This window comes from Buceros rhinoceros, unplaced genomic scaffold (assembly GCF_000710305.1).
Source record: "Buceros rhinoceros silvestris isolate BGI_N320 unplaced genomic scaffold, ASM71030v1 scaffold3341, whole genome shotgun sequence".
NCBI lineage: Eukaryota > Metazoa > Chordata > Aves > Bucerotiformes > Bucerotidae > Buceros > Buceros rhinoceros.
The window spans coordinates 58,873-71,918 of record NW_010395815.1 but is presented as its reverse complement, the minus strand read 5'-3'; the positions used below and the strand labels follow the sequence as shown (position 1 = coordinate 71,918).

General features: G+C 50.0%; 1 protein-coding gene across 1 annotated transcript in view; it reads right to left on the bottom strand.

The window, feature by feature from the left end:
- Window positions 1–9,087: 9,087 nt before the first annotated feature.
- LOC104501790 (GDNF family receptor alpha-4) overlaps window positions 9,088–13,046 on the bottom strand; it is a 14,250-nt gene continuing 10,291 nt past the window's right edge. The window contains exons 4-7 of the mRNA XM_010145663.1: window positions 12,614–12,723; window positions 11,571–11,705; window positions 11,153–11,310; window positions 9,088–9,234 (exon numbers count right to left, since the gene is read on the bottom strand). Coding sequence (XP_010143965.1) covers window positions 9,088–9,234; window positions 11,153–11,310; window positions 11,571–11,705; window positions 12,614–12,723 — 550 coding nt within the window. The remainder of the gene's footprint in view (window positions 9,235–11,152; window positions 11,311–11,570; window positions 11,706–12,613; window positions 12,724–13,046) is intronic.

Sequence of the window (13,046 nt, the reverse complement as noted above, 5' to 3'; positions counted from 1 at the left end):
AGTACATATTTTTTTTAATAAAAAAAAAAAAAAAAAGAAAATAAAAATAGAGTTTTATATTATTCTGAAATTTGTGCACAATAAATGCTCTTTAAGTTCCTTGAATTAATTGTATTCTGGGTTTATTTTTTCTTTGTTCTGTAATTATTTACGATTCTTATCTGTGTTCAGACCTGAGCTTAGTTTGTTAATATGTATAATTTAGCATTTATTGCATTCATATGTAAATACGAGCGAGTATTGTAAACTATTTCATTGCCAGGGTTGTGGGTGTTATACATACACATTTAGGACTGCAAGTTTTGGTATAATTTTTTGTATTGTAAAATAACAGCTAATTTAAAGCAGGAACGAGAAGATTATTGGGAGGTCTGTGCATTTTAAATACAAATGTGAAGTACGTGTATATAAATAAGAGTAAATAATGCAAATCTTCCCTCTGAAATAAAAAGTAGATGATCTGGTTAATTTTTTTTTCCTTTGTTTTTTCTTCTTATTTTCCCCCTCCCTTTTCTTACAGTAGGAGGAAGAAATAACTCAAGATGTTTTTAAAGACTCCTGGCCAGGGTGAGGGTGAGTTTCTGCCCCAGTGATGGTGGATCTCAAAGGGTTCGTGTCTCCCTGAGCAGTCTGTGTCCACCCAGTGCCAGGTACCGAATTTGGGAGGAGGAAAAAGAGATTGTGTCCTCCACCAAAGCACGGGGCAGGCTGCTGTGTCCTCACGCTGCCTAACAAACCCTCCATGCCATCACCCTCACCTACATCTTCCCTAAAGTACCTTAGGGAAGCTCTTGTCCCCTGTCTTCTCCACGGCTGTCTTTGAAGAGTAGGGGAAGGGAGGAGCATCCTAAAGAAATCTCAAAGTCTTCATGGTAGAGAAAGAGGAGCTCATCTCCCACGCAGGTCATCTGGGATGGTCAGGGCTGAAGAGGGAATTTATTTACTCCAGCCTCCTCAGCACTGGGGTCATGAGTCCTTGCTGTCCTGGTACCGCTGGTCTTTCTTTGCTTCATCCATTCTATTACTGTCCCAAAGCTCAGGGCTTCTGCAGTCAGGCTTTAAATAAGCCAAACAGGAACAGAAAATCTCAACGTCTTCCCCTTCTTACTGTCACTGCTCATTTTTCCACGAAACTGCTCCATCCTTTGAATCAGAAGAGAAAAATCCAACACCCCATCATCCCAAAGAAATTTGCCAGTAATTTTGCAACCTTATCAAATGGTGGTGCCAGCTCAGCAGCACACAAAAGCTGGGAGAGCAAAGTCAGAGGTGACACCTCCTCTCTTACCCCTGGAAGCCCACGTGCAGCACACCCGGCATCCAGCAACAGATACCTGCCAAGATGCCATCCGTTGTTCTCCATTTATTTTTATGTCGCTCTTCAGCTTGGAAATTAAGCACTGCTGAGATGAAGCCGAGTCGAACCTGGCATTTATGAGCCATGACGGTTTCAGTCACCGCCGTCCCCTCAGACCGTTGTGCTACTTCATCCCATGGCGTTAAACTTGGACACCGAAGCCCGATTCTCAGGAGCTGCTGCTGAGCTGAGCGGAGCGTGCCAGTGACGGCACAGCGTGGCGCGACCAGACGTAAAATGAAGTGGGCGGGGGGGGGAGGGGGGGTGGTTTTAAAGCTACTTGAAGCTCGTTTTGGACAGCAGGATAAAATGTGGAGGTCTGGGGCCATATTTCATCCCTGCTCTGATTTTAATTCTTGTGCTGTAGCAAAGAAAAGAGGTTTGCAGGGAAGAGAAACGTGGAGGCTCTCCACATACATCCAGGACGACACTCTGTGCTGTCACCCATCGTTAATGGGTGCAGCCAGGGGAGGACCAGAGGGGTATTTGCTATGCAGCTCTTCTTTCCACCAGACCTCAATACCCATTGTCTACAGGCAGAGGGGAGGCAGTTTTACTTCTTTTTACAGAACAACCAATTTAACTCAACCACCCCGCAGGCATCGAGCCTGGACTTTGGGTTGCATTGGGCGCTGTTTCCCCTTAGCCAAGTAAAAGGTGGAGCTTGGGACAGTTCTTGGGTGGGTTACACAGCGCTAGGTGGTAGTGAAATCATCTCTTGCTGTGGTGGGAGCACAAACACTTGCACATTTTTTCCCCACTAACTGGAAGAGGGGAGGAAAGAGGCATGTACAAACGAGCTGGAGCTTCACAGCGTGCACAGCTTAATATTGGGGGAAAAAAACTTGTGGAAGGTTTTGTGTTTTTCCTTGGAGGTTGTCGTTTCTGGACTAATCTAGTAGCAACAAAACAGGGGATTGAGAGACAAAATGAAAACTTGGAGACATTTTCAGAGGCGTAAGCTAAAGTAGGTGGGAGGAGCTTTTAATAAACTGGCTGATGGGACCTGCTGGTGAGTTTATGGGCTGGTCATACTTCACGACTCAGGTGTCGTCATCAGTTAGAGGTGGGCCGAGCTCCCAGCATTCCCCATTGCAAGGATGGCTGGGAACAACGACACCTCCCCAAACCCCATCTGTAAACACAGCTGGCCCCAACACCCTCCATCACATGATTCTGGGATATGAGTTATCACTCTACGACCAACACGGAGGTCAGGTCCATGATGCCCTTGGAGAGCTGTTTTCTCTTCAGTGACAGGCTCGGATTTAGGGATCTGCTCCAGGGGTGTCTCAAGGGAGGTAAGATCTCGGCCCAAACAAAAGAGCAAGATCTGATGGTTCAGTCCACCTGGAGATGGTGGACCCTTCCTTCCCTTCCAGTTACTCATGTTCCTGGGTCCCTAGGCAGACCTTCTCACGCATCTCCCAGAAGACACATCTGCAGAGAAATTAGCCAAAAACCCACTGCCAGAAGTGCCTCTTGCCACTCCGGCTCTGAGGGGAAGGATAACAACTTGCTCCTCTTTATTGCACTGCTGCTGACGAGAAGCCGAGGGTGCAGCTCTGCACACACACAGCCCGTAGGACCAGAGCTGATCTCACCCCACCGGTGGTGACCAGCGGTGGCATGGGAGGGTGGGATTTAATCTCTCCTGGACCTCACGCTTAAGCCCTGACTTAAATTTAGTCTGGAAGCAGCAATTTAATGGGGAGGTCTGGGTGGTGACAGTGGCTCACAAGCGTCATTGTGATGGGGAATTGAAGCAGAGCATGGAGGTAACTCTGGTGTCTGCTTTTCTCCATGAATCCCAGCAGCAGCTCACTGACTGTTTTATCAGCTCTGCTTTCTAGTCTGCAGCCACAACGTGCCTCCCACAGCGTGACGGGCAGTGTTTCTACTGACACGTTCCCCAGGATCCCTGCTCCCACCAGAAATCTTTTTCATTTCTCCTTAGGAGAAAAAAACAACCAAAAACCACTTTGAACATTTTTCATGTCAGAGCTAATTCCGCAGCCCTTCCCTTTGGCTGTTTCCACACTCGTTTTAATAACCGAAGCAAGATGCATCCACCCCTATCAGCACATTAGCAGCGTTTGCACGGAGATAACGGATGGTAAATTGTTGTTTCTGCTTTAAACATCCCCTTGCAGCAGTCATACATCAGCTGCAGGATTTCACTTCTGCTGCGTCTGCAGTCACGGTGTGATGGGGGGATTGTTGGTCCTGCCTGCAGGTCTCTCCTCCAAACCTTCAGAGATGCCCCAGGCTCATCTCCAACCTGGGGGCTCCAGAGGTTGTAGGACCTTTTCTCTGGGAACTGTGGAAACTATCTTCACCTGCTCTTGCTTCAGCATTTGTCCCTGTCTGATGTCCCTTGTTGGAGGAGGGAGTGGGGCTCAGTTTTGTTATGGGAACAGCCAGCACCCCAAAAACCATACGCAGACCCAGAGATGTGATAGAAGTGAGGGTCAGGCAAAGCCCCTTCTAGCTATTAGCAGTGTTCCTGGTCCAAAATCTCTTCACCCTAAATTTCAGATGATCTCCAGGCTTGGTTGAAGCCAGTTGCTACAACCCAGAGTGAGGTGTCCAATCAGACCTATGCTTCACCCTCGGTTAATCAAACCAGCACAGGCTGTCCCATCTGGACCACAATCCTGTGGTCTCCTTCAATGCCACGTCCCCACTGATACCTGGTGGCTCTGGTGCTGGTGAGGCTCTGGTGACGGTTCCCCTGTCCCCAGACCTGTCCCACCAGCTTTTCAGGTGCTAACCTTGGTTGAGGGGCCAAGAAGCAGAGACAGTACGTCAAACCAGCAATGTTTTCACAGCACATTTCAGGTTCAACCAGCTGGAACTTTCCAAGGAAATTTTGTTTGCAACAGCAAAACCCCGGCCCCGAAACAGCCCACAGGTCACAGGGAAAGAAACAGCTTTAGCAAGGGTCCTGAGTCTGGCCTAACCCTCAGGCTTTGCTCTCCCGCTGCACGCTGCCACGTTTCTGGGTTCAACCTTGAACTCACTTTGTGTTTAGGAACTGGCTTGGATTTCACTCGTTATTTTTATATAAATTTTATATACATTTGTTTTCTATAATTTTTTTCACCCAAAATTGGCAAGAAAACATTCAATTTGCCTCTAATCAATTTCTCTGTGATTTTTTTTTTTCAGTTGCCAAAAATAACTCACAGATGTTCGTGGCATGAACAGAAGCCTCCTGGGCTGGCATGAACCGCCCCTCTTTCTCGAACTCCTCCATCTCCCCTCCTCCTGCTCCCTGCGGGATGGCGCAGCACCAGCCACCCCCGGTTGTTTCCACCCACCCGGGTTATGTGGTGGCATCTCAGCATTAGCGGCTCTACGTGCCACTGACTGCGGGTGCAATTACTACCACCCCTGCTGCATCTCCCCTCCTCCTGCTCCCTGCGGGATGGCGCAGCACCAGCCACCCCCGTTTGTTTCCACCCACCCGGGTTATGTGGTGGCATCTCAGCATTAGCGGCTCTACGTGCCACTGACTGCGGGTGCAATTACTACCACCCCTGCTGCATGTTGCGGAGCCTCCCTCCTCCCAGCAGCGCTGGGCTGGTGGTTGGGCTCGATGATCTTGAAGTTCTCTTCCAGCCAAAGCAGTTCTATGATTCTGTGATTCTCCTGCGCTGGCACTAGCTTTCAGCTGAATCTTCCCCAACTTGCTCCCCAAGCTTTGCATGTGCCACCTCCGTGTGCAGCCCCAGGACTCGCATGGGGACATGTCACCTTCCTGGGTGGCACTGAGGTCTTTCCATCTCAGCAGAGTTAATTTTTCACCTGCAGCCCCTCCTTGCTGGGAGGCAGTGGATCAGAGCTGAGTTTCCAGCCAAGCACAGGGCACCTGAGCCCCACCACTCTGCCAGGCCCCCCAAAACATCCCCTCATTTCTTCCAGCTGCCCTTATGACACAGGACCGGTGAGCGCCATACCAGCCTGGACATGCCCGGCGTGGACAGCCCAGCGCCACAGACAGGAGGAAGAGAGTCAGGAAAATGCATGTGTGCTTTATTCATGGATATGTTCGAATATTGACATGTACAGAAGAGATAAGTACAGGTTATACTCCAGCAGTACAGGCAGACATCCTCCCCACAGCCACGGGTACACCCACAGCCTTCAGCATCACCCTGATACCTGTGGGGTTATTGCTCCAGCACCGGCTCCCCACCGCGTGTCTCCTGCCCTGCTCACTCTCTTGCTTCGACCGCGATGTGGTATTGGTACATACACAGTATTTCACGGGCTTTCAGGACTGCCAAACTGCTGGGAACTGTGCTGAGAAGCCAAAAAAATAAAAAGTTTGGTGGCTACAGAAAGTCTGGCTGGTTCTTTTTTTTTTCCCCCCCATGATAACTCTTTGTGCTTATGAAAGTCCCCAGGTATGGATTAATTCCGAAAAAAAAATTGCGTCCCTCTCTCTCTCTTGGCTCAGCCAGTCCTTTACAAGCAGCTGCTGTAACTTTGGTGCTTAGTGAAGAGGTTTAAAAATGAAGCTCCGTGGTTCACTTCAGAGGTGAATTTCATCAAAAGGAATGACCGACTTCTCACAAGGGAAAAGAAACAGCCTGAGCACGTGTGTGTTTGTGGGTGGGGAGGAACACAGTCGCGTTTCCTTCCTCCAAGAGGAATGCTCCGAAACCATCCCTTTTTTTTTTTTTTTCCAAAGTTTGATCCGTGAATAAGCTTGGAGGGACAATTGACATTAAATACTGGCAAAGAGGGTGAAATGATCAGGAAAAAGTCATGCAGGTTTGGGGATCGTTATTTTTCTGAAATCTGTGTGGCCCTTTCCTGCAGGGCCAGAGGCTCGTTGCTCTGTGCCTCACTCACTTTATTTTGGAGCATCCCCAGACCAGACAGTGCAGGACAAAGGCTGAGGACAGGGAGTGCATTTTCAGACCTGCAACCTCAACTCTGCAGATGCTTTTGAGGTCCCTCAGTCAAGGGCATGGGAGAAAACCCCTCTAGCAGACACCCACATACTACCAGCTGCTACCCATCTGCAACTCCCCGCAGTTTTTGCAGCGATGCCAGCAGACCGTTGCCGTGTTTTCTGAGCTTCTCCTGCTATGCCTCTGTGATATGATCCATCGTAGTCAGCTGTCGCCTTCCACAGTCTCAGGGCACTTTCAGCTGTTGGCCTGCCATCCTTCCAAAACCGAGGACTTCAGAAGACATCACCATGGGTTGATGCAGTGGCCTGTGATATTTTGAGACAACTAACATCCTAAGCAGTCTTTAAAGCAAGATATAAATCCAGGGGAGATGATAATGTCTCTCATTGAAATTGTTAAAAATCATTTAAGATAAATCTGCCAGAAAGTGTAAACTGACCATTGGTGCTGCTGTAGGACATGGTAACAGACTAGGTAACCTCGGGACGTTGCCTCCATCCCTTTAGTCTATGACTACAATCCTCCACATCTGTTTTTTCTCAGCACACCAGTCCTAAGGGAGAGCTGAGGTGGGGTTGCCAGTCATCAAGACCACCTAGAAAAAGTCTCTCTCTGCTGGCTGTCAATCAGAGAAGGAAACAGCAAAGTGGTATTTCAACATCACCAGAGACGCAGGGCTGGAGCCATGAGAGGCTGCAGGAGTGGGTACTCCTGGAAAGCAGCTGGCACTTGTGTGCCCATCCTTGTGCAGAGATTCAGCCCACGCAAGATTAAAGGCTGGTGGAATCAGGCTCGCTGGGACCAGGAGTGTAGAAGAGCGGGGCTGTGGCACTTTGAAGGGAGGTAAGAGACTTTCCTGCCTGTAACGCTACTTCCCTGCCCGCTTTCCTGATCCGGGTGAGCATCTTGTCAGTGAAGATCTCACATGCAAGTTTCAGTTCAGGATGTCACCTGGCACCCTGTACAACTTGGATCTTGGCACGTTCCTTTGCACAACCCTGGATTAGGACAACCAAGTGCCACAGCCCCAAGGACCTCCAGGAGCAGAACCTTGGTTGGGGTGCAGCCAGGAGGGTTTCTGTGCATGTCTTGAGCAACCAGAGGTCTTCAATAGGAAACAAGAGTGGTTCCGTATTGGACCAAAACCCAGGAAACTGCTGCAGCTTCTTTCTTAGCAAAATCTGAAGCAATAAACAGTAGAAGGAACTAATGATGTTCCTTGAAGGAGCACAAACCAAGGATTAAAGGGCTGCTGCAAAGCCCAGGCCTAAACACTCAGGGCGAATCTGGAGCGGTTCCTATAGTGGTCAACCTGGATCAGCGTTTATCCTTGGAAGCCTTCCCACCCTTCCTCACCATCTTCTTTCTTAGCTTGATCTAGCAAGAGCTTCAGACCCCCAAGAAGGCACGGGAGGCCTTAGCTCTCCTTCTGGAGGGAAGACCACCAAATGCTCAGGCAGTCCTAGGTCGTGCATCTGCCTCCCTGTGCCCTGAGAGACCAGAGAGACAGTCCTCACCCTGCAGCTGGGCTCTGGTTGCAGCTCGATCAAATAGGTCACTCCACCAGCCTTTGCTTAAGCAACCACTCAAGTGAGTAAACAGGACTTGCCAGGAAGCAACACCTATTCTTCAAGGAGGGGAACCATAGCAGTTCACTCCCTCCCCGTCGCATGATTTATGAGTTGGTCTTCCTGCAAAGGGCTGGATATTTACGTCCTCAGGGTGGTATTTAGCAAATCTTTTCTATCCTCTCTCTTCTTTGGAAAACGAATGACTGAAGAACCTCTGCTTCTGTGAGAGACCAGTGGATGTGCAAGTAGCACGTGAGAATGGCTTGAGTTGGGCTGACATCGAGTCCTGCCCGTGGGCTCACGCATTCACCACTCATGGAGAAAGGTTACCTTGGAGTGGGACAACACCGGCCTCTCGTTGTTTGGATGGGACCAAAATTTCCCTGCCCCAAACACTTTACAGGACCGGTGAACAGAGGTGTTAGGGTTGGGACACGACGAAAGCCGCGTGTAAACAAAACGCAACACACGTGTTTCTTCCTGAACATCACCAATACATGACACATGTTTCTTTAAAAAGGAGGGCCCGAGGAGTAGGTGACAGCTTGGAGAAGCAGGTTGTTTGCACACTGGCCATGATTTCAAGTGGGTGGATGATCCCCCCCATCCAGTTTGTATTATGGTTACTTGATCCACCCCAGACATGCTTCAGGATCCTCTCCGGTGTTCAAAACAAACCACCTTCTCAGCAGTGCAGTGGTTTCTTCAGTATGAACCAGGTGGGCTGCCCTTCAGGTCCTCAGCAACCCAGGAGACAGGTTGAACTCCACATCGCTTGACATGTCCTGTCAAGAGCCCTTCAATGTGAGTCAGGGCTTCAGGAAACCTCCTGACAGCTCATCCATCAAAAGTCTTTCCCCTCTTGGCTGGGGCAGGCAAAAGCATTTCCTTTGCAGCTCTCATTTCTTGACTCAACTCCCTCCTTCACCTTCTCCGCGTGAACTATCTGTGGCTCTGACCCTGTCCACAGAGAGCTGGAGAGACAACAACCAAGCTGTGAGGTGGAGAGGTGGCCAGGACCAAGAATGAGCTGGTTGTCGACGATGCTGATTGTATAAAATTAAACAAATTGGCAGACAGATGAGGAGGAGGAAGGGATGCCCACACGCTCATCTCTCCTTCCCATGCCCTCCCTCCTCCCCACCTCCCCCTGAAAAAGTTACTGGTCTGGTTGTTTTATAAAGAAACCGACACAAAGAGAGTCTCTGCCTGGCGTGTGCCCACCCCTGCTTCACATCACAGAGAGGCTCAGCACAGCAAGAGCGGGGAGAAGCCACATCCGCAGCACAGAGGCTGCCCAGCGGGAGGGAGCTGCTGGGCTGGAGGTCCCTGATGACAGACGAGTAGAGCCCCGCAGGAGCCTTTCCTCTCCAGCCACCTGCAAGAGAATGGAGGCAGCATGGGGTGAGTGGTGTGATGTCCCCCACCTTGGTCCTTCTAAGGATTTAGGGCTTGGGGACCGTGAAGCCTTTCTATAGCGCGCATGTGCAGAGGGAGCCAGGACTAGTGTCAACAGCCCAGCTCTCGTCTGGAGGTGAGTTCAGCTTTGTTGGAGATGGTGGTAGAGTCATGGCATACAGCAAGGTCACCTTGTGGGCGTGGCACTGGGTGTACAGACCACACATTTCGACACTGGTTAGAGGTGTTTTGTGTGAAGTGAGTGCCTGGACACCCACTCTGGTCAACATTGATGTGTACATCTCATGGAGCCACTGGCCAGCAACTTGACCTGGTGGCCTCTTCAGGTAGAGATGTATAGAATACAACTCCACAGGGCTGGTAGATATTTCACCAAGCAGCAGCTGGAAGCCAGGTAGCTCACATCAAAATACAGAGCATGCGTTTACACGACTGACTGCCACCTTGGATGCCTACCCTCCACAGACAAATTCCACCCTTCTCCTTTGACAGTGCATTGACATCTGTGGCCAAAAATTTGCTTTACTAGAGACCTCTATTTGCATTATTTTGTAAGTGGGATAATTTAGAGCCAAGGCTCTGTGCTGCGATGAAGATGGGAAGCAGATGGACTAATCAATCCGTCCTAGCTCCCCCCTCAGGTCCAGGGGCACCAATCTCATCACACATCAAACAGGATCTGGATTTGAAGTTGAGTCCAAAGTCAAGACCCAGCTCCCTGGTTTCTCTTACAGTGTCAGCAGGGACCATGCTCCAGCAACAATCACTTGCTGGTGGCAGCAGGAGTTGTCAATCTGGGCTGGACTGACAGTGATGAAGGAGGTTCACAGCTTCTCCATCACTTCCAGGATAAAGTTCTCAGTGCAAGGTCTGGACCTCAGGCAGCTGCTTGGATTGCACTAAGGTCTGAGGAGCACCGTCTAGAAGCAAATCCTCCATATCTCCTGGCTGCAAAGCTACTGGCCTGATGAAAATATGTCAGTGCTGGGCATGGCCACCAACGTCCTGAAAAGGAGTGAAGGAACCTGAGGCCACATTTCTGCACCATCCAACCTACTGCTCTGTGAAAACAGAGTGGAGAAAGGTGAATCAAGTGTGGAAGCTCTCTGAAGGTATCGGCTAGCCCAGTGTGAAGCCCACGCTCAGTCCTTGGAGTCTGGTTAACTGACAGCTTCTGTTACCTGAACGTTCAGCAAATCAAGGTTGCTGTTAATTATTCAATAGTAAAATAATTAAATCTGAAAATTACTTTGGTGGGTGGCAAATCCAGGTCGTTGTGTTTTATTTAAAAATGAAATATTTAATGCTACTACTGCCATCCTCAGTGAATTAATCTGGTATTTGTTTTTATTTTAACATTATTTTGATGCTAACAATTTGCTGATGACTAGAACCCTTCATGGGAGATTTTCCAATGCTTAGTAAACCTTGGTCAGATCAGCCCCTATGTTATGATCTCCAGGATCCTCATCTAACGAGGGAGGAACCTGTGTCCCAGGCAGCTGAAATGCTTGTCTGAACCTGTATTGCTGCCCTGCAGGTGGGTGAGGTCCTGGCTCCTCTCCTACACTCCTGAAAAGCCCATGAATTTCCCAGTACTTCTAAAAAACCACATATTTCTCTGTAGCACCCATGAAATGAAAGAGAAGGTGACTAAGGGCGGGTAGAGTCAGGAGTAGAAGCATGTAGCCCTGCGCTTAATGTTGAGGTAGAATATGTCTGGGCATAAAGACGAGGGTGACTCAAAGACTTCAGGAAGCGCAAGGAGGTTGGGTGTCTGCACATAGCTGAAATGAAGCAGATGGAAGAGGGAGATGAGATGAGGAGGGCCAGAGGAGATACAGACACAGCCAAGCATCAGTTAGGGCCTCTCCTACCTTGGTGGGCTGGAGGTGCTCGAAGATGTTCTCTCTGAGGGTTGCCACGGCTCTGTTGGCATTTCGCTCCTGCTTGTACATCTGTGTGGTGGGGGGGATGGATGGGGCCACCGCTGTGTTCAGGTAGGTCCCATTGCCAAAGGCCAGTATGGCATTTTCTTTGTAGGAAAGAGATGGAGAAAAGCGCTGTCAGGGCAACGTTTCCAAGGGAAAGCACAGACATCCATTCTCCAGCCTCCTTCGACCTCATCACCCAAATGCATGCCCGAGGGTCTTCAGAGCTCCTTGTTGAAAGCACAGGGAGCTGGACACCTGCAGACTCTTGAGAATCAGAGCATCTTCATACCCTCATTCACAAGAAGCCTCACCAACTTGCGGGTGTTGCTTCCAGAGGAGCAATGGGCTGGGCAATACTTACGGAGACAGATATTGTTGGTGAAGAGGTGCAGGAAGCTCTCGCACTCTTCTTGCCGGTTGCCGCTGGCGTTGCATGTGCACCAGGGAGCTATGCTGGAAGTTGAGTTGTCGATGTAGTTGGGTGTGATGGGGCTGCCTGCCGGGAAGGATGGAGAAGTGTTACCGCAAGGCTGGTGCTTCAAGAAGGGACAATGATCTGCCTCCTTGCTGGTCTTGGGTTGCTCTGCTTACAGAGTCATCTGAGCCCCTCCACGATGGCAGCGTGAGAAAACCTTTCAAGTGCCAGTGTCATAGGTCTGTTTTGCTCCCAGGGAGGAGAAGAGGGGCAGTGGCAACCCTTTTATTTACCCCACACCAACAAAGCCTTCAGTCAATGAAAACACACGGTCAGGCCAAGGAATGGGCAGCCCCTGGGAAATGAGTTTCCCTAGTAACACTCAAGAGCTGTGTGTGAATGTGCATAATGGTTTCCACACTGTCACTGAAAAAGCCAAACTCAGCCTCCAGAATGGTCAGAGACAACAAAGGAAGGATTAAACCAGAGTGAAATCTTGACGCAAAAAACTGTCAATCTAAACCGTCCGTCAATATGGACCAAGTCCAATGGCCGTTGGCGCTTCTCTTTGGACTCTGCATGTGTTTGTGCTAACAGCTGCCAGCCAAGTCTCTGCAACATCTGAAAACCAAATTTGACATCCTCTGAAGTCAGCAAGATGGCAGTGGATGATGATTTCCAGTGGCATCACTGGTGATGGCATCAGGGAACCCCTGACAGAAGAGACGCCCTGAGATGGCCCATCTATTTCCACCTGAGAGAGAAGCTGTGATCTTGCAGCAGCCCACGGTGCATGGCTTTCCTCCCTCTGCTGCACCTATCCTAGTTACTCATGGTTTTGGCTCCTCACTGCAGAGAGAAAGCCCAGCATCTCCCTGACATCCCAATCCCAGCTTTCCACCTCACAGCTTTTAGCTGGCCAGAGGAAGAGGAGGTATTTGTCGCCCAGAGAGCAGGAGTGAGACCAGCCAAAGGACGCAGGCTCTTACCTATGATCCCTGTGTATGCCAGCAGACAGGCAGCATAGCTGTCCCTTCGGCACCCGCTCGCAGACTGCAGGGATGGCTGGCAATTAAACTGGAACTCGACATAGCGTGACCTGGTGGAGCGAGAGCACAAAATGGGATTGTTAGCAGAGATATCTGGGGCAAAAAGCTCTGGCGGCCTCAGCATAAGAAAGACATGGAGCTGTTGGAGCGGGGCCAGAGGAGCCCCAGGAGTGATGGGAGGGTGGAACCCCTCTGCTGGGAGGAGAGGGGAGAGAGCTGGGGGTGTTGAGCCTGGAGCAGAGAAGGCTGCGGGGAGACCTTAGTGCGGCCTGTCAGTGCTGAAAGGGGCTACAGGAAAGCTGGGGAGGGGCTGTTCATCAGGGGCTGTTGTGACACGACAAGGGGTGATGGGTTCAACTGGAAGAGGGAGATT